At 43.6% G+C, this 25,000-nt stretch overlaps 1 protein-coding gene across 3 annotated transcripts in view; it reads right to left on the reverse strand.

Moving 5' to 3' along the window:
• LOC124039463 (guanine nucleotide exchange factor VAV3-like) overlaps nt 1-25,000 on the reverse strand; it is a 211,840-nt gene that overhangs the window by 108,788 nt on the left and 78,052 nt on the right. For all 3 annotated transcript variants that reach the window (XM_046355457.1, XM_046355456.1, XM_046355458.1), the window contains exon 3: nt 7-65. In XM_046355457.1, coding sequence (XP_046211413.1) covers nt 7-65 — 59 coding nt within the window. The remainder of the gene's footprint in view (nt 1-6; nt 66-25,000) is intronic.

Below are 25,000 nucleotides of genomic sequence, written 5' to 3' on the forward strand. Positions count from 1 at the left end.
ACTTACTTTATACCAGTTTGTTCTGAAATCGTTGTGCTGGACAGTTTGGACAATGTGTCCATAACCTGCAATGAAAATGAATGGAAACGTTTAAAACTTGGTTTAATAATGTAATGAGTAAATTAGTGTTGTACTTCTGTTGTTTAGTCAATAGAGGGCAGTGTTGTTCAATAGTAGATTATTACAGTACGAGACCTGTGGAAGAGGTGGTCAATTATTTGAGTGATTAAATGACTTTCCAACATAATCCATACGGTTAAGAAAATGGTTTCTATTGCATAATTAATAGAAAGTAGTAACAATATTCATCATAACATTTTTTCTCTCATTTCAGACCAAAAGGCAGTGACTTTGTCAGCTGCTACAGAATCACACACTGTTCATAGGATGTCATCAATACCAATACAATAGGGAATTATCAGTGTGTCCTCTGTCCAGTCTGGCATCAATCACTATCCACAGAATAATAACATTCAGTATTAAAGGGACATTCAGTATTAAAGGGACATTCAGTATTAAAGGGTATTAAAAGGGCATTAAGGCCTTTAAAAAAAAATCTACTTCCTCAATGTCAGATGAATTTGTGGAAACCATTTTTATTTATCTGTGTCTAGCAGATACCCACAGACTTCCAGTCCTTTGCGCTAACGCTAGTTAGCATTGGCTTGCGAAACCACCTCTTACTTTTCACACTGTACACAAAGACATAACATTGTATCCACGAGTTGATCTGACTCTGGGAAGGTAGATAAAAGGGCCAACATCATGACGTATCCCTTTCAGTCTAGTCATCATCAACCCCCAGCTTAAGTGTCAAAACAGAACACTGGAAATCATGTGGAAAACACAAAGGGGAAATATATACAGATGCTGTACATTGTCTTAATCCCTCTAAATTGAGTATGAACTTTCCTGATCATACATTTCCCCATTACACTCCCTAATTGTATTCTATTTTTTCTTAACCTTTATTTAAACGTTAACTATGCAAGTCAGATGACCCGATAGAGAATTCATGGAAGTAAATCATGGGTACATTAATTACTAGATAAAAACATAAAGCAATGAAAGAAACATCCAAATTTGACAAAATGTAACGAACCAATCAAAGTGCTTGAAGAATAAAATCAATGATTGTATCTTTAACTTCATTTAGTAGTGTTCGGTTCTGTGAGTGGAGGAACACGTGATTGACAAGCATGATGTAACGGCATGTCATTTCACGCTGAAGTGGTCAGTAATGACCTCTGTCCTTGACCGGATAGACTGAGAGTCTTTCTAACAGCATGCTAATGAGCCAAAATACCACTTTATACAACCCACTTTAACAGACATGTACTTATAGTGGCTTCCTATGTCCTGTTAACTCATATGTTGTAGTTCTTATTGGGGCTTCCTATGTCCTGTTCACTCATATGTTGTAGTTCTTATATCAAATCAAAGTTTATTGGTGACATACACATGTTTAGCAGATGTAATTGCGAGTGTAGCGAAATGCTGGTGCTTCTAGTCCCAACAGTGCAGTAATATCTAGCAATTCCCCAACAACTACCTAATACACACAAATCTAAATGAGAATGAGAGTATCTACATATAAATATATGGATGAGCGATGACCGAACAGCATAGGCAAGATACATATGATATAAGTAATGTAAGACACGTAAACATTATTAAAGTGGCATTATTTAAAGTGGCTAGTGATTGGGGCGTGGCAGGGTAGCCTAGTGGATAGAGCGTTGGACTAGTAACCGGAAGGTTGCAAGTTCAAATCCCCGAGCTGACAAAGTACAAATCTGTTGTTCTGCTCCTGAACAGGCAGTTAACCCACTGTTCCTAGGCTGTCACTGAAAATAACTATTTGTTCTTAACTGACTTGCCGAGTAAAATAAAAAATGTATTAAAGTGTCCAGTGATTGGGCATCAATAAAGTTTATACATGTTATATGAGAAATGTAAATAGGCATTGTGTGACTAGTGATCCATTTATATATAAAGTAAATATAGTAAATATATAAAGTGGTTGGGTCTCAATGTGGTGGTCCTGTGTAGCTCAGTTGGTAGAGCATGGCGCTTGTAACGCCAGGGTAGTGGGTTCTATCCCCGGGACCACCCATACGTAGAATGTATGCAATAAAGTTTATACATGTTATATGAGAACTGTAAGTAGGCATTGTGTGATAAAAGCGTCTGCTAAATGGCATATGTTATTATATTAGGCAGCAGCCTCCCTGAGTTAGTGATGGCTGTTTAGCAGTCTGATGGCATTGAGATAGAAGCAAATTCAGTGTTTCGGTCCCAGCTTTGATGCACCTTAAAATGACCTCGCCTTCTGGATGACAGCAGGGTGAACAGGCAGTGGCTCCGGTGGTTGTTGTTCTTGATTATCTTTTTGGCCTTCTGGTTATGTAGGTGGTATGGAAGGCAGGCAGTTTGCCCCCGGTGATGGTGGTGCGGGCTGCACAACGCCTCTGGAGAGCCCTGTGGTTGAGGGCGGTGCATTTCCCGTACCAGGCTGTGATACAGCCCGACAGAATGCTCTCGATTGTGCATCTGCAAAAGTTTGACAGGGTTTTGGGTGACAAGCCAAATTTCTTCAGCCTCCTGAGGTTGAAGAGGTACTGTTGCACCTTCTTAACCACACTATCTGTGTGGCTGGACCATTTCAGTTTGTCTGTGATGTGTACGCAGAGGAACTTAAAACTTTCCACCCTCTCCACTGCTAACCCTTCATTGTGGGGGGTGCTCCCTCTGCTGTTTCCTGAAGTCCACGATCATCTCCTTTGTTTTGTTGACGTTCAGTGAGAGGTTGTTTTCCTGACATCACACTCTGAGTGCCCTCACCTCCTCCCTATAGGCTGTCTGGTCGTTGTTGGTGATCAAGCCCACTACTGTTGTGTCGTAGTGGGCATGCTGATGATTGAGTTGGAGGCGTGCTTGGCCACGCAGTCGTGGGTGAACAGGGAGTACAGGAGGGGGCTGAGCATGCCTCGTGGGGCCCTAGTGTTGAGTATCAGTGAAATGGAGATGTGGTTTCCTACCTTCACCACCTGGGGGCGGCCCGTCAGAAAGTCCAGGACCCAGTTGCACAGGGAGGGGTTGAGACCCAGGGCCTCCAGCTTGATGAAGAGCTTGGAGGGTTCTATGGTGTTGAATGCTGAGCTGTAGTCAATGAACAGCATTCTAACATGGGTATTCCTCTCGTCCAGATGGGATAGGGCGGTGTGCAGTGTGATGGTGATTGCGTCATCTGTGGACCTATTGGGGCGGTATGCAAACTGAAGGGGGTCTAGGGTGTCAGGCCGGTAAGGTGGTGATATAATCCTTAACTAGACTCTCAAAGCAGTGCATGAAGACAGAAGTGAGCGCTACGGGCGGTAGTCATTTAGTTCAGTTACCTTTGCCTTCTTGGGTTAGAACAATGGTAGCAATCTTGAAGCATATGGGGACAACAGACTGGGTTAGGAAGCAATTAAATTTGTCTGTAAACACACCAGCCAGCTGGTCTGCGCATGCTCTGAGGACGCTGCTAGGGATGCAGTCTTGGCCAGCAGCCTTGTTAACATGTTTAAATGTTTGACTCACGTCGGCCACTGAGAAGGAGATATGGAGGGACGCAGTCTTTGTTAGCGAGCTACGACGGTGGCACTGTTTTATCCTCAAAGCGGGCAAAGAAGGTGTTTAGTTTGTCTGAAAGCATGACGTCGGTATCTGTGAAGTGGCTGTTTAAGTTTTTGCGCATTCAGTTTTTCACGAATGCCGCCATCCATCCACGGTTTCTGGTTTTAACGCGTCAGCACTCACCGAGTCAGCAGATAGAGCAATGTCGTTCTCTGAGGCTGATCGGAACATATTCCAGTCCGTGTGATCAAAACAATCTTGGAGCGTGGCTTCCGATTGGTCAGACCAGCGTTGATTGGTTCTCGTCACTGATACGTCCTGTTTGAGTTTCTGCCTTTAAGACGGTATGAGCAAGATGGCGTCGGGGTCGGACTTGCCGAAGGGAGGGCAGGGGGGGGCTTTGTATGCATGGCGGAAGTAGTAGCAGTGGTCAAGAGTATTGGCCCTGTGTGTCGTGTAATCAATATGCTGATCAAATTTAGGTAACATCGATCTCAAATTTGCCTTGTTAAAATCCCCAGCTACAACAAATGCAGCCTCCGGGTATAGTTTCCAGTTTACATAGAGTTAAGTGAAGTTCCTTGAGGGCCGTCTTGGTGTTCGCATGAGGGGGGGATGTACACAGCTGTGACTGTAACTGACGAGAATTCTCTTGGTAGGTAGAATGGCATTTGATTGTAAGGAACTCTAAGTTCTGTAAGGTTACTTGAGCAGAAGGACTTTTGTTCCTGTATGTTGTTATGATCGCACCATAAGTTGTTAATCATAAAGCATACACCCCCGCCCTTCCTCTTCCCAGAGAGGTGTTTATATCTGTCGGCGCGATGCATGGAGATGCCCGGTGGCTGGACTGATTCTGACAACGTATCCCGAGAAAGCCATGAGAACGCGAAGCGAGGCGACCATCTCTGTCGGCGCCATCTTAACCTGACAGTTGCTTCCATGGCATAACATGTAGAAATTTCCTGTTAACTCATATGTTGTAGTTCCTTCCTATTTCTCTGTAGATTAACTATTTGCCTGTAAACACAGACACACACACGGACACACTCATGTAGCCCCAAGCCCTCAGCTCTCACTGATCAATACTGATCACACCAGCTCATCCAGAAGTCTCCTCCCCCAGCCAGGCTACTAATAAATCACATTAGACACACACACACACACACACACACACACACACACACACACACACACACACACACACACACACACACACACACACACACACACACACACACACACACACACACACACACACACACACACACACACACACACACACAAACACACACACGATAGTGGTTGGTGGCAATGTGATTTATACTGTTTCACAGCAAGACAAGAGCCATCCTGTAGATAATATATGTTGAACTCTCCACTGGGTGAGATGAAGTGTAATCTGAGTTAACCCCTCTCCACTGGGTGAGATGAAGTGTAATCTGAGTTAAACCCTCTCCACTGGGTGAGATGTGAAGTGTAATCTGAGTTAACCCCTCTCCACTGGGTGAGATGAAGCGTAATCTGAGTTAAACCCTCTCCACTGGGTGAGATGAAGTGTAATCTGAGTTAACCCCTCTCCACTGGGTGAGATGAAGTGTAATCTGAGTTAAACCCTCTCCACTGGGTGAGATGAAGCGTAATCTGAGTTAACCCCTCTCCACTGGGTGAGGTGAAGTGTAATCGGAGTTAACCCCTCTCCACTGGGTGAGGTGAAGTGTAATCGGAGTTAACCCCTCTCCACTGGGTGAGATGAAGCGTAATCTGAGTTAACCCCTCTCCACTGGGTGAGATGAAGCGTAATCTGAGTTAACCCCTCTCCACTGGGTGAGATGAAGTGTAATCTGAGTTAAACCCTCTCCACTGGGTGAGATGAAGCGTAATCTGAGTTAACCCCTCTCCACTGGGTGAGGTGAAGTGTAATCGGAGTTAACCCCTCTCCACTGGGTGAGGTGAAGTGTAATCAGAGTTAACCCCTCTCCACTGGGTGAGATGAAGCGTAATCTGAGTTAACCCCTCTCCACTGGGTGAGATGAAGCGTAATCTGAGTTAAACCCTCTCCACTGGGTGAGATGAAGCGTAATCTGAGTTAAAACCTCTCCACTGGGTGAGGTGAAGTGTAATCTGAGTTAACCCCTCTCCACTGGGTGAGATGAAGCGTAATCTGAGTTAACCCCTCTCCACTGGGTGAGATGAAGCGTAATCTGAGTTAACCCCTCTCCACTGGGTGAGGTGAAGTGTAATCTGAGTTAACCCCTCTCCACTGAGTTAGATGAAGTGTAATCTGAGTTAACCCCTCTCCACTGGGTGAGGTGAAGTGTAATCTGAGTTAACCCCTCTCCACTGAGTTAGATGAAGTGTAATCGGAGTTAAGCCCTCTCCACTGGGTGAGGTGAAGTGTAATCTGAGTTAACCCCTCTCCACTGAGTTAGATGAAGTGTTATCTGAGTTAACTAAAGAAAGAACTAAAGTGTCTGTAGTGAATACCAGAACAGAGAACAGAGGCCACATCAGGCCATAGGAATACCAGAACAGATCTCACAGTGAAGGAAAACAGCCTCATATAATCTGCAGTAAGGAAACAGACGAATGTAATCTGCAGTAGGGAAACAGACTCATGTAATCTGCAGTAAGGGAAACAGACTCATGTAATCTGCAGTAGGGAAACAGACTCATGTAATCTGCAGTAGGGAAACAGACTCATGTAATCTGCAGTAGGAAAACAGACTCATGTAATCTGCAGTAGGGAAACAGACTCATGTAATCTGCAGTAGAAAAACAGACTCATGTAATCTGCAGTAGGGAAACAGACTCATGTAATCTGCAGTAGGGAAACAGACTCATGTAATCTGCAGTAGGGAAACAGACTCATGTAATCTGCAGTAAGGGAAACAGACTCATGTAATCTGCAGTAAGGGAAAAACAGACTCATGTAATCTGCAGTAAGGGAAAAACATAGACATTAAAGTCTTACAATCCCCCTTTTGGCACTTAGAAGACCCCGTCAATTTCCCAAATACACGCTAGTAGGGAAATAGCATTGGTCAGTTCTAGTTACTCAGAAAAGGGCTACTTCATTGAACCCAAGACTGACTCCAGCACAGCACAAAGGATTGGCTGACTGGTGCCGGTCTGCCTCAGCTAAAAGCAATTAAACCCAAAAACCCTTTGACTAAAACTCCAGCTGTTTGTGTATGTGTGTGTGTGTGTGTGTGTGTCCGTGCACGTGTGTGCGTGAGTTCGCGTATATTAGTGTGATTGTGTGTGAGTTCCTTGTACATGATGCTGTTGACAACACATTCCATCCCCAGAAACTGCCCAATGAAAATACGATTGGCTAGGAACTGAAATATTGTGGCCTCATTATTGCCATAATACCTCATTAGCCAATAGGGGTGTTTGGATAAATGGCCAGATATTACAGGTCACTCATGTAGAGCGCTTTGACTGCCACACACATATTATATTTATATTTTAAGCATTTAGTAGATGCTTTTATCCAGCGTGACTTACAGTAGTGAGTGCATACAATTTTCATACTGGTCCCATGTAGGAATCAAAACCATAACCTGCACTATGCTTTACCAACTGAGCCTCAATGGAGCCTCTCCCTCACAAGCACTATGCTTTACCAACTGAGCCTCAATGGAGCCTCTCCCTCACAAGCACTATGCTTTACCAACTGAGCCTCAATGGAGCCTCTCCCTCACAAGCACTATGCTTTACCAACTGAGCCTCAATGGAGCCTCTCCCTCACAAGCACTATGCTTTACCAACTGAGCCTCAATGGAGCCTCTCCCTCACAAGCACTATGCTTTACCAACTGAGCCTCAATGGACCCCCTCCCTCACTCTTCTATTGTCTATTTCTCTCCCTATCTATAACTTTTTCACTAATTTACTATTCCTCTTTCTTTCCCCAGCCCTTCTCCATCTCTCAATTTATTTTATGGGGATTTATTGGCATGGTAAACATATGCTTCCATTGCCAAAGCAACTGAAATAGATAATATAGAATAAAGAATTTACTCTAAACACTTACAAAAGTTCCAAAAGAGTAGAGACATTTCAAATGTCATATTATGTTTATATAGTGTTGAAACTATGTGCAAATACTTAAAGTACATAGGGGAAAATAAATTAACATACATATGGGTTGTATTCACAACAGGTCACAAATATATTGCTGCTGTGTTGGGACAAAGTGGTATTTCACCCAGGAGATGTGGGAGTTTATCAAAATTGGGCTTGTGTTTGGAAATTATTTGTGGATCTGTGTAATCTGAGGGAAATATGTGTCTCTAACATGGTCATACATTGAGCAGGAGGCTAGGAAGTGCAGCTCAGTTTCCACCTCATGTTGTGGGCAGTGTGCACATAGCCTGTCTTCTCTTGAGAGCCAGGTCTGCCTTAGGCGGACTTTCTCAATAGCAAGGCTATGCCCACTGAGTCTGTACATGGTCAAATATTTCCATCATTTTGTGTCAGTCACAGTGGTCAGATATTCTGCCACTGTGTACTCTCTGTTTCGGGACAAGTAGCATTCTAGTTTGCTCAGTTTTTTTGTAAAATCTTTCGATTGTGTCAAATCAAAAGTTTATTTGTCATGTGTGCCGAATACAACAGGTGTAGACCTTACAGTGAAATGTGTACTTACAGGCTCTAACCAATAATGCAAAAATTATGTTAGGTGAACAATAGGTAAGTAAAGAAATAAAACAACAGTAAAAAGACAAGCTATATACAGTAGCGAGGCTATAAAATTAGCGAGGCTACATACAGACACTGGTTAGTCAGGCTGATTGAGGTAGTATGTACATGTAGATATGGTTAAAGTGACTATGCATATATGATGAACAGAGAGTAGCAGTAGCGTAAAAGAGGGGTTGGTGGGTGGTGGGTGGTGGGACACAATGCAGATAGCCCGGTTAGCCAATGTGCAGAAGCACTGGTTGGTCGGCCCAATTGAGGTAGTATGTACATGAATGTAAAGTTAAAGTGACTATGCATATAAGATAAACAGAGAGTAGCAGCACGGTAAAAGATGCAAATAGTCCGGGTAGCCATTTGGTTACCTGTTCAGGAGTCTTATGGCTTGGGGTAGAAACTGTTGAGAAGCCTTTTTGTCCTAGACTTGGCACTCCGGTACCGCTTGCCATGCGGTAGTAGAGAGTTAACCCCTCTATGACTGGGGTGGCTGGGGTCTTTGACAATTTGTAGGGCCTTCCTCTGACACCGCCTGGTGTAGAGGTCCTGGATGGCAGGCAGCTTTGCCCCAATGATGTACTGGGCCGTACGCACTACCCTCTGAAGTGCCTTGCGGTCGGAGACCGAGCAATTGCCGTACCAGGCAGTGATGCAACCGGTCAGGATGCTCTCGATGTTGCAGATGTAGAACCTTTTGAGGATCTCAGGACCCATGCCAAATCCTATTAGTTTCCTGAGGGGGAATAGGATTTGTCGTGCCCTCTTCACCACTGTCTTGGTGTGTTTGGACCATTCTAGTTTGTTGTTGATGTGGACACAGAGGAACTTGAAACTCTCAACCTGCTCCACTACAGCCTCGTCGATGAGAATGGGGACGTGCTCGGTGCTCCTTTTCCTGTAGTCCACAATAATCTCCTTAGTCTTGGTTACATTGAGGGATAGGTTGTTATTCTGGCACCACCCGGCCAGGTCTCTGACCTCTTCCATATAGGCTGTCTCATCGTTGTCGGTGATCAGGCCTACCACTGTTGTGTCGTCAGCTAAATTAATTATGGTGTTGGAGTCATGCCTGGCCATGCAGTCGTGGATGAACAGGGAGTACAGGAGGGGACTGAGCACGCACCCCTGGGGAGCTCCAGTGTTGAGCATCAGCGTGGCAGATGTGTTGCTACCTATCCTCACCATCTGGGTGCGGCCAGTCAGGAAGTCCAGGATCCAGTTGCAGAGGAAGGTGTTTAGTCCCAGGTTCCTTAGCTTAGTGATGAGCTTTGAGGGCACTATGGTGTTGAACGCTGAGCTGTACTCAATGATCAGCATTCTCACATAGGTGTTCATTTTGTCCAGGTGGGAAAGGGCAGTGTGGAGTGCAATAGAGATGGCATCATCTTTGGATCTGTTTGGGCGGTATGCAAATTGTAGTGGGTCTAGGGGTTCTGGGATAATGGTGTTGATGTGAGCCATTACCAGCCTTTCAAAGCAATTCGTGGCTACGGACGTGAGTGCCACGGGTCTGTAGTCAATTAGGCAGGTTGCCTTTGTGTTCTTGGGCACAGGGACTATGGTGGTCTCCTTGAAGCATGTTGGTATTACAGACTCAATCAGGGACATGTTGAAAATGTCAGTGAAGACACCTGCCAATTGGTCAGCACATTCCCGGAGCACACATCCTGGTAATCCATCTGGCCCTGCAGCCTTGTGAATGTTGACCTGTTTAAAGGTCTTACTCACGTCGGCTACGGAGAGCGTGATCACACAGTCGTCCGGAACAGCAGATGCTCTCATGTATGCCTCAGTGTTGCTTGCCTCGAATCGAGCATAGAAGTGATTTAGCTCGCCTGGTAGTCTGTAATAGTTTGCAAGCCCTGCCACATCCAACGAGTGTCGGAGCCAGTGTAGTATGATTCAATCTTAGCCCTGTACTGACGCTTTGCCTGTTTGATGGTTCGTCGCAGGGCATAGCGGGATTTCTTGTAAGCTTCCGGGTTAGAGTCAGGCACCTTGAAAGCGGCAGCTCTACCCTTTAGTGCGAATGTTGCCTGTAATCCTTGGCTTCTGGTTGGGGTATGTACATACAGTCACTGTGGGGACGAAGTCCATAATGCACTTATTGATAAAGCCAGTGACTGATGTGGTGTATTCGTCAATGTCATCAGAAGAATCCCGGAACATGTTCCAGTCTGTGATAGCAAAACAGTCCTGTAATTTAGCATCTGCTTCATCTGACCATTTTTTTATAGACCGAGTCGCAGGTACTTCCTGCTTTTAATTTTTGCTTATAATCAGGAATCAGGAGGATAGAGTTGTGGTCGGATTTACCAAATTGAGGGCAGGGGAGAGCTCAGTACGTATCTCTGTGTGTGGAGTACAGGTGATCTAGAATTTTTTGCCCTCTGGTTTTACATTTAACATGTTGATAGAGATTTGGTAGAACTGATTTAAGTTTCCCTGCATTAAAGAGTCTGGCCACTAGGAGTGCCGACTCTGGGTGAGTGGTTTCCTGTTTGCTTATTTCCTTATACAGCTGGCTGAGTGCGGTCTTAGTGCCGGCATCTGTCTGTGGTGGTAAATAAACAGCCACGAAAAGTATAGCTGAGAACTCTCTAGGCAAGTAGTGTGGCCTGCAATTTATCACAATATACTCTACTTCAGACAAGCAAAATCTAGAGGCTTCCTTAGATTCCGTGCACCAGCTGTTGTTTACAAATATGCACAGACCACCCCCCTGGTGTTACCGGAGTGTGCTGTTCTATGCTGCCAGTGCAGCGTGTATCCCGCTAGCTGAATATCCATGTCGTCATTCAGCCACGATTCCGTGAAACATAGGATATTACAGTTTTGATTTCCCGTTGGTAGAATATTTGTGATCATACCTCGTTTAGTTTATTGTCCAATGATTGCACGTTGGCGAGTAATATTGACGGTAATGGCAGCTTTCCTAGTTGCCTTCTGCGGGTCCGGACGAGGCATCCGGCTCTTCTTCCTCAGCATCGCTTCCTCTTGCAAATAACGGGGATGTCGGTCATGTGGGGTATTTGGAGAATGTCTTGTGCATCGTCTTTGCTGTAGAAAAGATCTTTGTCTAATCCGAGGTGAGTGATCGCTGTCCTGATATCCAGAAGCTCTTTGTCTAATCCAAGATGAGTGATCTCTGTCCTGATATCCAGAAGCTCTTTGTCTAATCCGAGGTGAGTGATCGCTGTCCTGATATCCAGAAGCTCTTTGTCTAATCCGAGGTAGTGATCGCTGTCCTGATATCCAGAAGCTCTTTGTCTAATCCGAGGTGAGTGATCGCTGTCCTGACATCCAGAAGCTCTTTGTCTAATCCGAGGTCAGTGATCGCTGTCCTGATATCCAGAAGATCTTTGTCTAATCCGAGGTAGTGATCTCTGTCCTGACATCCAGAAGCTCTTTGTCTAATCCGAGGTAGTGATCTCTGTCCTGACATCCAGATGCTCTTTGTCTAATCCGAGGTGAGTGATCTCTGTCCTGACATCCAGATGCTCTTTGTCTAATCCGAGGTGAGTGATCTCTGTCCTGATATCCAGAAGCTCTTTTTTGCCGTAAGATACGGTGGCAGAAACATCATGTACAAAAGAAGTTACAAATAACGCAAAAAAAAGCACATAATAGCACAATTGGTTGGATGCCCGTAAAACTAAAACTGCTGCCATTTCTTCCGGCGCCATTTTTAGCCAACTCTCAAGCCATTATCTTTTTGTATTCTCATGATTTGGTTGGGTCAACTGTTGCTGTCCTGGGGCTCTGTTTGTGTTTGTGAACACAGCCCCTGGACCAGCTTACTTTGGAGGCTCTTCTCCAGGTGTATTTCCATGTAGGTGATGGCTTTGTTATGGAAGGTTTGGGAATTGCTTCCTTTTAGGTAGTTATAGAATTTAACAGATATTTTCTGGATTTTGATAATTAGTGGGTATCGGCCAAATTCTGCTCTGCATGCATTAATTTGGTGTTTTACATTACACACAGACAATATGTTTGCAGAATTCTGAATTCTGACTTCAGATTCTAGTTGGGTGTGGCCGGGTGCTGCAGACTGTTCTAGTGCCCTCACCAATTTGTTCATATATATATGTTGAAGAGGGTGGGGCTTAAGCTGCATTCCTGTCTTAACCTCCGGCCTTGTGGAAAGAAACGTGTTTTTTGCCAAGTTTAACCTCACACTTGTTGTTTGTGTAAATGGATTTTGAAATGTCGTATGTTTTATCCAACAATTTGTATACCAGGCCCTCTTTCCAAAATGAGTCGAAAGGCTTTTTCGAAATCAACAAAGCATGAGAAGACTTTGCCTTTCTTTTGGTTTCTTTGTTTGTCAATTAGGGTGTGCATGGTGAATACGTGGTGTGTCGTACGGTAATTTGGTAAAAATATTACGAGTCTGCTGTTAATGATAATGCAGAGGATTTTCTCAAGGTTGCTGTTGAAGCATATCCTACGGTAATTATTGGGGTCAAATTTGTCTCAACTTTTGTGGATTGAGGTTATCAGTCCTTGGTTCCAAATATTGGGGAAGATGCCAGAGTTCAAGATCATGTTAAAGAGTTTAACCTTTTGCGTGTAGGGGCAGTATTTTCGTTTTTGGCTAAAAAAGGTACCCATTTGGAAACGGCCTATTTCTCAGCCCCAGAAACTAGATGTCATGTTTTGTCATTTATTATCTTGTCTTGTCCCTGTGCTTCCCATTCTATTCGTTTCCCTCTGCTGGTCTTATTAGGCTCTCGCTCTCTCTTCTTGTTGTTCCTGCTCCCAGCTGTTCCTATTCCCCTAATCAATCATTTAGTCTTCCCACACCTGTTCCCGATCCTTTCCCCTGATTAGAGTCCCTATTTCTTCCTTTGTGTTCCGTTCCTGTCCTGTCGGTTCCTTGTCTAGAATTCACCGTGCTGTGTTTGTGTATCGCCCTGTCGTGTCGTGTTTTCCTCAGATGCTGCGTGGTGAGCAGGTGTCTGAGTCTGTCTGGAAGTGCCTTCCCGAGGCAACCTGCTGTTCACCTGCTGTTCAAGATCGAGTCTCCAGTTTGTCTCGTCATTTCGAGTTAAAGTTGTGTTTTTTGTTTGTATTTACTTTACTGGATTAAAGACTCTGTTTTCGCCAAGTCGCTTTTGGGTCCTCTTTCACCTGCATGACAGAAGGAACCGACCAAGGAATGGACCCAGCGACTTCAGACGCTGTTACACTGCCGTCGAGATCCAAGGAGCCATGCTCGGCAGACACGAGCAGGAATTGTCTGCTGCTCGCCATGCCGTGGAGAACCTGGCCGCTCAGGTTTCCGACCTCTCTGGACAGTTCCAGAGTCTACGTCTCGTGCCACCTGTTACTTCCTGGCCTGCCGAGCCTCCAGAACCTAGGGTTAATAACCCACCTTGCTACTCCGGGCAGCCCACTGAGTGCCGCTCCTTTCTCACGCAGTGTGAGATTGTGTTCTCTCTCCAACCCAACACATACTCTAGAGAGAGAGCTCGGGTTGCTTACGTCATTTCACTCCTTACTGGCCGGGCTCGAGAATGGGGCACAGCTATCTGGGAGGCAAGGGCTGATTGCTCTAACAAGTTCCAGAACTTTAAAGAGGAGATGATTCGGGTTTTTGACCGTTCAGTTTTTGGTAGGAGGCTTCTAGGGCCCTGGCTTCCTTATGCCAAGGTGAACGGTCCATAACGGATTATTCTATTGAGTTTCGCACTCTTGCTGCCTCTAGTGAGTGGAACGAGCCGGCGCTGCTCGCTCGTTTTCTGGAGGGACTCCACGCAGTGGTTAAGGATGAGATTCTCTCCCGGGAGGTTCCTTCAGATGTGGACTCTTTGATTGCTCTCGCCATCCGCATAGAACGACGGGTAGATCTTCGTCACCGGGCTCGTGGAAGAGAGCTCGCATCAACGGTGTTTCCCTGCTCCGCATCGCAACCATCTCCCTCCTCTGGCTCAGGGTCTGAGCCCATGCAGCTGGGAGGGATTCGCATTCGACTAAGGAGAGGGAACGGAGGATCACCAACCGCCTGTGCCTCTATTGCGGAGTTGCTGGACATTTTGTTAATTCATGTCCAGTAAAAGCCAGAGCTCATCAAAGCGGAGGGCTACAGGTGAGCGCATCTACTCAAGTCTCTCCATCAAAATCCTGTACTACTTTTGTCGGTCCATCTACGCTGGACCGGTTCGGGTGCTACATGTAGTGCCTTGATAGACTCTGGGGCTGAGGGTTGTTTCATGGACGAAGCATGGGTTCGGAAACATGACATTCCTTTCAGAGAGTTAGAGAAGCCTACGCCCATGTTCGCCTTAGATGGTAGTCATCTTCCCAGTATCAGATTTGAGACACTACCTTTAACCCTCACAGTATCTGGTAACCACAGTGAGACTATTTCTTTTTGATTTTTCGTTCACCGTTTACACCTGTTGTTTTGGGTCATCCCTGGCTAGTATGTCATAATCCTTCTATTAATTGGTCTAGTAATTCTATCCTATCCTGGAACGTTTCTTGTCATGTGAAGTGTTTAATGTCTGCCATCCCTCCCGTTTCTTCTGTCCCTACTTCTCAGGAGGAACCTGGCGATTTGACAGGAGTGCCGGAGGAATATCATGATCTGCGCACGGTCTTCAGTCGGTCCCGAGCCAACTCCCTTCCTCCTCACCGGTCGTATGATTGTAGTATTGATCTCCTTCCGGGGACCACTCCTCCTTGGGGTAGACTATACTCTCTGTCGGCTCCCGAACGTAAGGCTCTCGAGGATTATTTGTCTGTGTCTCTTGACGCCGGTACCATAGTGCCTTCTTCCTCTCCGGCCGGGGCGGGGTTCTTTTGTTAAGAAGAAGGACGGTACTCTGCGCCCCTGCGTGGAGGTTTATCGAGGGCTGAATGACATAACGGTTAAGAATCGTTATCCGCTTCCCTTATGTCATCAGCCTTCGAGATTCTGCAGGGAGCCAGGTGCTTTACTAAGTTGGACCTTTAACGCTTACCATCTCGTGCGCATCAGAGAGGGGGACGAGTGGAAAACGGCGTTTAACACTCCGTTAGGGCATTTTGAGTACCGGGTTCTGCCGTTTGGTCTCGCCAATGCGCCAGCTGTTTTTCAGGCATTAGTTAATGATGTTCTGAGAGACATGCTGAACATCTTTGTTTTTGTCTATCTTGACGATATCCTGATTTTTTCTCCGTCACTCGAGATTCATGTTCAGCACGTTCGACGTGTTCTACAGCGCCTTTTAGAGAATTGTCTCTACGTAAAGTCTGAGAAGTGCTCTTTTCATGTCTCCTCCGTTACTTTTCTCGGTTCCGTTATTTCCGCTGAAGGCATTCAGATGGATTCCGCTAAGGTCAAGCTGTCAGTGATTGGCCCGTTCCAAGGTCACGTGTCGAGTTGCAGCGCTTTTTTAGGTTTCGCTAATTTCTATGTAATTTCGGTCAAGTTGCTGCCCCTCTCACAGCTCTTACTTCTGTCAAGACGTGTTTTAAGTGGTCCGGTTCCGCCCAGGGAGCTTTTGATCTTCTAAAAGAACGTTTACGTCCGCTCCTATCCTCGTTACTCCTGACGTCACTAGACAATTCATTGTCGAGGTTGACGCTTCAGAGGTAGGCGTGGGAGCCATTCTATCCCAGCGCTTCCAGTCTGACGATAAGTTCATCCTTGCGCTTATTTTTTCATCGCCTGTCGCCATCTGAAAATGATGTGGGTAACCGTGAACTGCTCGCCATCCGCTTAGCCCTAGGCGAATGGCGACAGTGGTTGGAGGGGGCGACCGTTCCTTTTGTCGTTTGGACAGACCATAAGAACCTTGAGTACATCCGTTCTGCCAAACGACTTAATGCCCGTCAAGCTCGTTGGGCGTTGTTTTTTCGCTCGTTTCGAGTTTGTGATTTCTTACCGTCCGGGTAGCAAGAACACCAAGCCTGATGCCTTATCCCGTCTGTTTAGTTCTTCTGTGGCTTCTACTGATCCCGAGGGGATTCTTCCTTATGGGCGTGTTGTCGGGTTAACAGTCTGGGGAATTGAAAGACAGGTTAAGCAAGCACTCATAGTTTCAGCGCTTGTCCTTTAACCTCCTTTTCGTTCCTGTTTCCACTGTCTGGCTGTTCTTCAGTGGGCTCACTCTGCCAAGTTAGCTGGTCATCCCGGTGTTCGAGGCACTCTTGCGTCTATTCGCCAGCGCTTTTGGTGGCCGACTCAGGAGCGTGACACGCGCCGTTTCGTGGCTGCTTGTTCGGACTGCGCGCAGACTAAGTCGGGTAACTCTCCTCCTGCCGGTCGTCTCAGACCGCTCCCCATTCCTTCTCGACCATGGTCTCACATCGCCCTAGACTTCATTACCGGTCTGCCTTTGTCTGCGGGGAAGACTGTGATTCTTACGGTTGTCGATAGGTTCTCTAAGGCGGCACATTTCATTCCCTCGCTAAACTTCCTTCCGCTAAGGAGACGGCACAAATCATTATCGAGAATGTATTCAGAATTCATGGCCTCCCGTTAGACGCCGTTTCAGACAGAGGCCCGCAATTCAAAGTTTTGGAGGGAGTTCTGTCGTTTGATTTGCGTCCGTCAGTCTCTCTTCCGGGTTTCATCCCCAGTCTAACGGTCAAGCAGAGAGGGCCAATCAGACGATTATTTCCAATACGCAGCCTTTCTTTCAGAAACCCTGCGTCTTGGGCAGAACAGCTCCCCTGGGCAGAATACGCTCACAATTCGCTTCCTTCGTCTGCTACCGGGTTATCTCCGTTTCAGAGTAGTCTGGGTTACCAGCCTCCTCTGTTCTCATCCCAGCTTGCCGAGTCCAGCGTTCCCTCCGCTCAAGCGTTTGTCCAACGTTGTGAGCGCACCTGGAGGAGGGTGAGGTCTGCACTTTGCCGTTACAGGGCACAGACTGTGAGAGCCGCCAATAAACGCAGGATTAAGAGTCCAAGGTATTGTTGCGGCCAGAGAGTGTGGCTTTCCACTCGCAACCTTCCTCTTACGACAGCTTCTCGTAGTTGACTCCGCGGTTCATTGGTCCGTTCCGTGTCTCCCAGGTCGTCAATCCTGTCGCTGTATTTCTTCCGCGACATCTTCGTCGCGTCCATCCTGTCTTCCATGTCTCCTGTGTTAAGCCCTTTCTTCGGAGTCTTCCTCCCCCCTCCCGTCCTTGTCGAGAGCGCACCTATTTACAAGGTACATAAGATCATGGACATGCGTTCTCGGGGACGGGGTCACCAATACTTAGTGGATTGGGAGGGTTACGGTCCTGAGGAGAGGAGTTGGGTTCCGTCTCGGGACGTGCTGGACCGTTCACTCATTGATGATTTCCTCCGTTGCCGCCAGGATTCCTCCTCGAGTTCGGTGAGTGGGGGGTACTGTCATGTTTTGTCATTTATTATCTTGTCTTGTCCCTGTGCTTCCCATTCTATTCGTTTCCCTCTGCTGGTCTTATTAGGTTCTTTCCCTCTTTCTATCCCTCTCTCTCCCCCTCCCTCTCTCGCTCTCTCGCTCTCTCTTCTCTCTATCGTTCCGTTTGCTCCCAGCTGTTCCTATTCCCCTAATCAATCATTTAGTCTTCCCACACCTGTTCCCGATCCTTTCCCCTGATTAGAGTCCCTATTTCTTCCTTTGTGTTCCGTTCCTGTCCTGTCGGTTCCTTGTCTAGAATTCACCGTGCTGTGTTTGTGTATCGCCCTGTCGTGTCGTGTTTTCCTCAGATGCTGCGTGGTGAGCAGGTGTCTGAGTCTGTCTGGTTCAAGTATTCCCGAGGCAACCTGCTGTTCACCTGCTGTTCAAGATCGAGTCTCCAGTTTGTCCTCGTCATTTCGAGTTAAAGTTGTGTTTTTTGTTTGTATTTACTTTACTGGATTAAAGACTCTGTTTTCGCCAAGTCGCTTTTGGGTCCTCTTTCACCTGCATGACACTAGAATGTGCATATGATTAGAATATGCATATAGTCAGATTAGGATGGAAAACACTCTAAAGTTTCCAAAACTGTAAAAATATTGTCTGTGAGTATAACAGAACTGATATTGCAGGCGAAAGCCTGAGGAAAATCCAATCAGGAAGTGCCTCTTATTTTGAAACCTTTCTGTTCCTATGCATGCCTATCCTCCATTTAAAGGGATATCAACCAGATACCTTTTTCTATGGCTTCCCTAAGGTGTCAACAGTCTTTAGAGATAGTTTCAGGCTTTTATTTTGAAAAATAACTGTGGATCACATTGCGTAAGTGGATAGGTGGGGGCTCTCAGAGTGAGTTTTGCACAATTGTTTCTCCCGCTTCTATTGAAAAAGCTACACACTCGGTTGATATATTATCGAATATATATTTTAAAAACAACCTGAGGATTGATTATTAAAAACGTTTGACATGTTTCTGTGGACATGATGGATATTATTTGGAATATATGTCTGCGTTGTCGTGACCGCTCTTTCCTGTGGATTTCTGAACATAACGCGACAAACAAACGTCGGTATTTTGGGTATAAAATAATCTTTATGGAACAAAATAAATATTTGTTGTGTAACTGGGAGTCTCGTGAGGGAAAACATCCAAAGATCATCAAAGTTAAACCATTTGTTTGGATTGCTTTTCTGATTTTCGTGACCTAGCGACTTAATGCTTAGTGTACATAATGTTATGTCATGCTATCAATAAACTTGCACAAACGCTTTGATTTCTATTTGATCATGTATATGTTTTTGCTGTTTGTTCTTTGTTAAAGAGCCAAAATGATAGGAGAAGTTCTATATCCATACATGGCCATTTTGGATAGGTAATTATTTGTGTTGTTGTTTGTTTAGAGTTTTCCAATATTCCCAGAACTGGTTTGATTCTAGGGATTCTTCGATTACATTTAGCTGATTTCTGACGTGCCGTTCCTTGTATTTCCGTAGAGTATTTCTGTATTGTTTTAGTGATTCACCATAGTGAAGGCATAGACTCTGGTTTTCTGTATTGTTTTAGTGATTCACCATAGTGAAGACATAGACTCAGGTTTTCTGTATTGTTTTAGTGATTCACCATAGTGAAGGCATAGACTCAGGTTTTCTGTATTGTTTTAGTGATTCACCATAGTGAAGACATAGACTCAGGTTTTCTGTATTGTTTTAGTGTTTCACCATAGTGAAGACATAGACTCAGGTTTTCTGTATTGTTTTAGTGATTCACCATAGTGAAGACATAGACTCAGGTTTTCTGTATTGTTTTAGTGATTCACCATAGTGAAGACATAGACTCCGGTTTTCTGTATTGTTTTAGTGATTCACCATAGTGAAGACATAGACTCAGGTTTTCTGTATTGTTTTAGTGATTCACCATAGTGAAGGCATAGACTCAGGTTTTCTGTATTGTTTTAGTGATTCACCATAGTGAAGACATAGACTCCGGTTTTCTGTATTGTTTTAGTGATTCACCATAGTGAAGACATAGACTCAGGTTTTCTGTATTGTTTTAGTGATTCACCATAGTGAAGACATAGACTCAGGTTTTCTGTATTGTTTTAGTGATTCACCATAGTGAAGACATAGACTCAGGTTTTCTGTATTGTTTTAGTGATTCACCATAGTGAAGACATAGACTCAGGTTTTCTGTATTGTTTTAGTGATTCACCATAGTGAAGACATAGACTCAGGTTTTCTGTATTGTTTTAGTGATTCACCATAGTGAAGCATAGACTCCGGTTTTCTGTATTGTTTTAGTGATTCACCATAGTGAAGACATAGACTCAGGTTTTCTGTATTGTTTTAGTGATTCACCATAGTGAAGACATAGACTCAGGTTTTCTGTATTGTTTTAGTGATTCACCATAGTGAAGACATAGACTCCGGTTTTCTGTATTGTTTTAGTGATTCACCATAGTGAAGACATAGACTCAGGTTTTCTGTATTGTTTTAGTGATTCACCATAGTGAAGACATAGACTCAGGTTTTCTGTATTGTTTTAGTGATTCACCATAGTGAAGACATAGACTCAGGTTTTCTGTATTGTTTTAGTGATTCACCATAGTGAAGACATAGACTCAGGTTTTCTGTATTGTTTTAGTGATTCACCATAGTGAAGACATAGACTCAGGTTTTCTGTATTGTTTTAGTGATTCACCATAGTGAAGACATAGACTCCGGTTTTCTGTATTGTTTTAGTGATTCACCATAGTGAAGACATAGACTCAGGTTTTCTGTATTGTTTTAGTGATTCACCATAGTGAAGACATAGACTCAGGTTTTCTGTATTGTTTTAGTGATTCACCATAGTGAAGACATAGACTCGGTTTTCTGTATTGTTTTAGTGATTCACCATAGTGAAGACATAGACTCAGGTTTTCTGTATTGTTTTAGTGATTCACCATAGTGAAGACATAGACTCCGGTTTTCTGTATTGTTTTAGTGATTCACCATAGTGAAGACATAGACTCCGGTTTTCTGTATTGTTTTAGTGATTCACCATAGTGAAGACATAGACTCAGGTTTTCTGTATTGTTTTAGTGATTCACCATAGTGAAGACATAGACTCAGGTTTTCTGTATTGTTTTAGTGATTCACCATAGTGAAGACATAGACTCGGTTTTCTGTATTGTTTTAGTGATTCACCATAGTGAAGACATAGACTCAGGTTTTCTGTATTGTTTTAGTGATTCACCATAGTGAAGACATAGACTCGGTTTTCTGTATTGTTTTCTGTATTGTTTTAGTGATTCACCATAGTGAAGACATAGACTCAGGTTTTCTGTATTGTTTTAGTGATTCACCATAGTGAAGACATAGACTCAGGTTTTCTGTATTGTTTTAGTGATTCACCATAGTGAAGACATAGACTCAGGTTTTCTGTATTGTTTTAGTGATTCACCATAGTGAAGACATAGACTCAGGTTTTCTGTATTGTTTTAGTGATTCACCATAGTGAAGACATAGACTCAGGTTTTCTGTATTGTTTTAGTGATTCACCATAGTGAAGACATAGACTCCGGTTTTCTGTATTGTTTTAGTGATTCACCATAGTGAAGACATAGACTCAGGTTTTCTGTATTGTTTTTGTTTTAGTGATTCACCATAGTGAAGACATAGACTCAGGTTTTCTGTATTGTTTTAGTGATTCACCATAGTGAAGACATAGACTCCGGTTTTCTGTATTGTTTTAGTGATTCACCATAGTGAAGACATAGACTCAGGTTTTCTGTATTGTTTTAGTGATTCACCATAGTGAAGACATAGACTCAGGTTTTCTGTATTGTTTTAGTGATTCACCATAGTGAAGACATAGACTCAGGTTTTCTGTATTGTTTTAGTGATTCACCATAGTGAAGACATAGACTCAGGTTTTCTGTATTGTTTTAGTGATTCACCATAGTGAAGACATAGACTCAGGTTTTCTGTATTGTTTTAGTGATTCACCATAGTGAAGACATAGACTCGGTTTTCTGTATTGTTTTAGTGATTCACCATAGTGAAGACATAGACTCAGGTTTTCTGTATTGTTTTAGTGATTCACCATAGTGAAGACATAGACTCAGGTTTTCTGTATTGTTTTAGTGATTCACCATAGTGAAGACATAGACTCCGGTTTTCTGTATTGTTTTAGTGATTCACCATAGTGAAGACATAGACTCCGGTTTTCTGTAGGTTTTCTGTATTGTTTTAGTGATTCACCATAGTGAAGACATAGACTCCGGTTTTCTGTATTGTTTTAGTGATTCACCATAGTGAAGACATAGACTCAGGTTTTCTGTATTGTTTTAGTGATTCACCATAGTGAAGACATAGACTCAGGTTTTCTGTATTGTTTTAGTGATTCACCATAGTGAAGACATAGACTCCGGTTTTCTGTATTGTTTTAGTGATTCACCATAGTGAAGACATAGACTCAGGTTTTCTGTATTGTTTTAGTGATTCACCATAGTGAAGACATAGACTCAGGTTTTCTGTATTGTTTTAGTGATTCACCATAGTGAAGACATAGACTCAGGTTTTCTGTATTGTTTTAGTGATTCACCATAGTGAAGACATAGACTCAGGTTTTCTGTATTGTTTTAGTGATTCACCATAGTGAAGACATAGACTCAGGTTTTCTGTATTGTTTTAGTGATTCACCATAGTGAAGACATAGACTCAGGTTTTCTGTATTGTTTTAGTGATTCACCATAGTGAAGACATAGACTCAGGTTTTCTGTATTGTTTTAGTGATTCACCATAGTGAAGACATAGACTCAGGTTTTCTGTATTGTTTTAGTGATTCACCATAGTGAAGACATAGACTCAGGTTTTCTGTATTGTTTTAGTGATTCACCATAGTGAAGACATAGACTCAGGTTTTCTGTATTGTTTTAGTGATTCACCATAGTGAAGACATAGACTCAGGTTTTCTGTATTGTTTTAGTGATTCACCATAGTGAAGACATAGACTCAGGTTTTCTGTATTGTTTTAGTGATTCACCATAGTGAAGACATAGACTCAGGTTTTCTGTATTGTTTTAGTGATTCACCATAGTGAAGACATAGACTCAGGTTTTCTGTATTGTTTTAGTGATTCACCATAGTGAAGACATAGACTCAGGTTTTCTGTATTGTTTTAGTGATTCACCATAGTGAAGACAGAGACTCAGGTTTTCTGTATTGTTTTAGTGATTCACCATAGTGAAGACAGAGACTCAGGTTTTCTGTATTGTTTTAGTGATTCACCATAGTGAAGACAGAGACTCAGGTTTTCTGTATTGTTTTAGTGATTCACCATAGTGAAGACATAGGCTCAGGTTTTCTGTATTGTTTTAGTGATTCACCATAGTGAAGACATAGACTCAGGTTTTCTGTATTGTTTTAGTGATTCACCATAGTGAAGACATAGACTCAGGTTTTCTGTATTGTTTTAGTGATTCACCATAGTGAAGACATAGACTCAGGTTTTCTGTATTGTTTTAGTGATTCACCATAGTGAAGACATAGACTCAGGTTTTCTGTATTGTTTTAGTGATTCACCATAGTGAAGACATAGACTCAGGTTTTCTGTATTGTTTTAGTGATTCACCATAGTGAAGACATAGACTCAGGTTTTCTGTATTGTTTTAGTGATTCACCATAGTGAAGACATAGACTCAGGTTTTCTGTATTGTTTTAGTGATTCACCATAGTGAAGACATAGACTCTGGTTTTCTGTATTGTTTTAGTGATTCACCATAGTGAAGACATAGACTCAGGTTTTCTGTATTGTTTTAGTGATTCACCATAGTGAAGACATAGACTCAGGTTTTCTGTATTGTTTTAGTGATTCACCATAGTGAAGACATAGACTCAGGTTTTCTGTATTGTTTTAGTGATTCACCATAGTGAAGACGTAGACTCAGGTTTTCTGTATTGTTTTAGTGATTCACCATAGTGAAGACATAGACTCAGGTTTTCTGTATTGTTTTAGTGATTCACCATAGTGAAGACATAGACTCAGGTTTTCTGTATTGTTTTAGTGATTCACCATAGTGAAGGCATAGACTCAGGTTTTCTGTATTGTTTTAGTGATTCACCATAGTGAAGACATAGACTCAGGTTTTCTGTATTGTTTTAGTGATTCACCATAGTGAAGACATAGACTCAGGTTTTCTGTATTGTTTTAGTGATTCACCATAGTGAAGACAGAGACTCAGGTTTTCTGAGGCTCGATGTTTTTGGTTGGATCTGTTTCTCAAGTTATTTCTTAGGTTTTTGCAATTCATCAAACCATTTGTCATTTTTGTTCATTTTCGTCGGTTGTCTGCTTGAAATGTTTAGATTTGATAGGGATGCTGAGAAGTCAAATATACTGTTTAGGTTTTCTACTGCCAAATTTACACCTTCACTATTACTGTGAAACATTTTGTCCAGGAAATTGTCTACAAAGCATTGCATTGTTGTTGCCAAATAGTTTTTTGGTAGATTTCTATACTATTTTCCTTCCATCTATGGCATTTCTCAATACTATTCAGTTCCTTTGGCTTTGATGCCTCATGATTGAGCAAAGCTCTGTTCAAGGAGAGTGTGATTTTGCTGTGATCTAATAGGGGTGTCCGTGGGCTGACTGTGAACACTCTAAGAGCCTGGGTTGAGGTCAGTGATAAAGTAGTCTACAGTACTACTGCCAAGAGATGAGCTATAGGTGTACCTACTATAGGAGTGCCCTTGAAGCATAACATTGACTATGTACATACCCAGTGAACGACAGAGCTGCAGGAGTTGTGACCCATTTTTGTTGGTTATGTTGTCATAGTTGTGTCTAGGGGGGCATATGGGCGAGGGAATGCTGTCACCTCCAGGTAGGTGTTTTCCCTCTGTGAGCTGAGGGTGTCAGGTTCTTGTCCAGTTTTGGCATTTAGGTCACAACAGACTAGTACATGTCCCTGAGGCTGGAAATGGTTGATCTCCCCCTCTAGGATGGAGAAGCTGTCATCGTTAAAGTATGGGGATTATATTGGGGGGATATAGGTAGCACACATGAGGACATTCTTCTCTGTTGAGATAATTTCCTTATTAATTTCTAGCCAGATCTCTATCTCTGTCTCTCTCTCTCTCTCTCTCTCTCTCTCTCTCTCTCTCTCTCTCTCTCTCTCTCTCTCTCTCTCTCTCTCTCTCTCTGTCTCCACCCTCCCTCTCTCTCTCTCTCTCTCTCTCTCTCTCTCTCTCTCTCTCTCTCTCTCTCTCTCTCTCTCTCTCTCTCTCTCTCTCTCTCCCTCTCTCTCCCTCTCTCTCCACCCTCCCC

The sequence above is a fragment of the Oncorhynchus gorbuscha genome, linkage group LG07 (assembly GCF_021184085.1).
Source record: "Oncorhynchus gorbuscha isolate QuinsamMale2020 ecotype Even-year linkage group LG07, OgorEven_v1.0, whole genome shotgun sequence".
Lineage (NCBI taxonomy): Eukaryota > Metazoa > Chordata > Actinopteri > Salmoniformes > Salmonidae > Oncorhynchus > Oncorhynchus gorbuscha.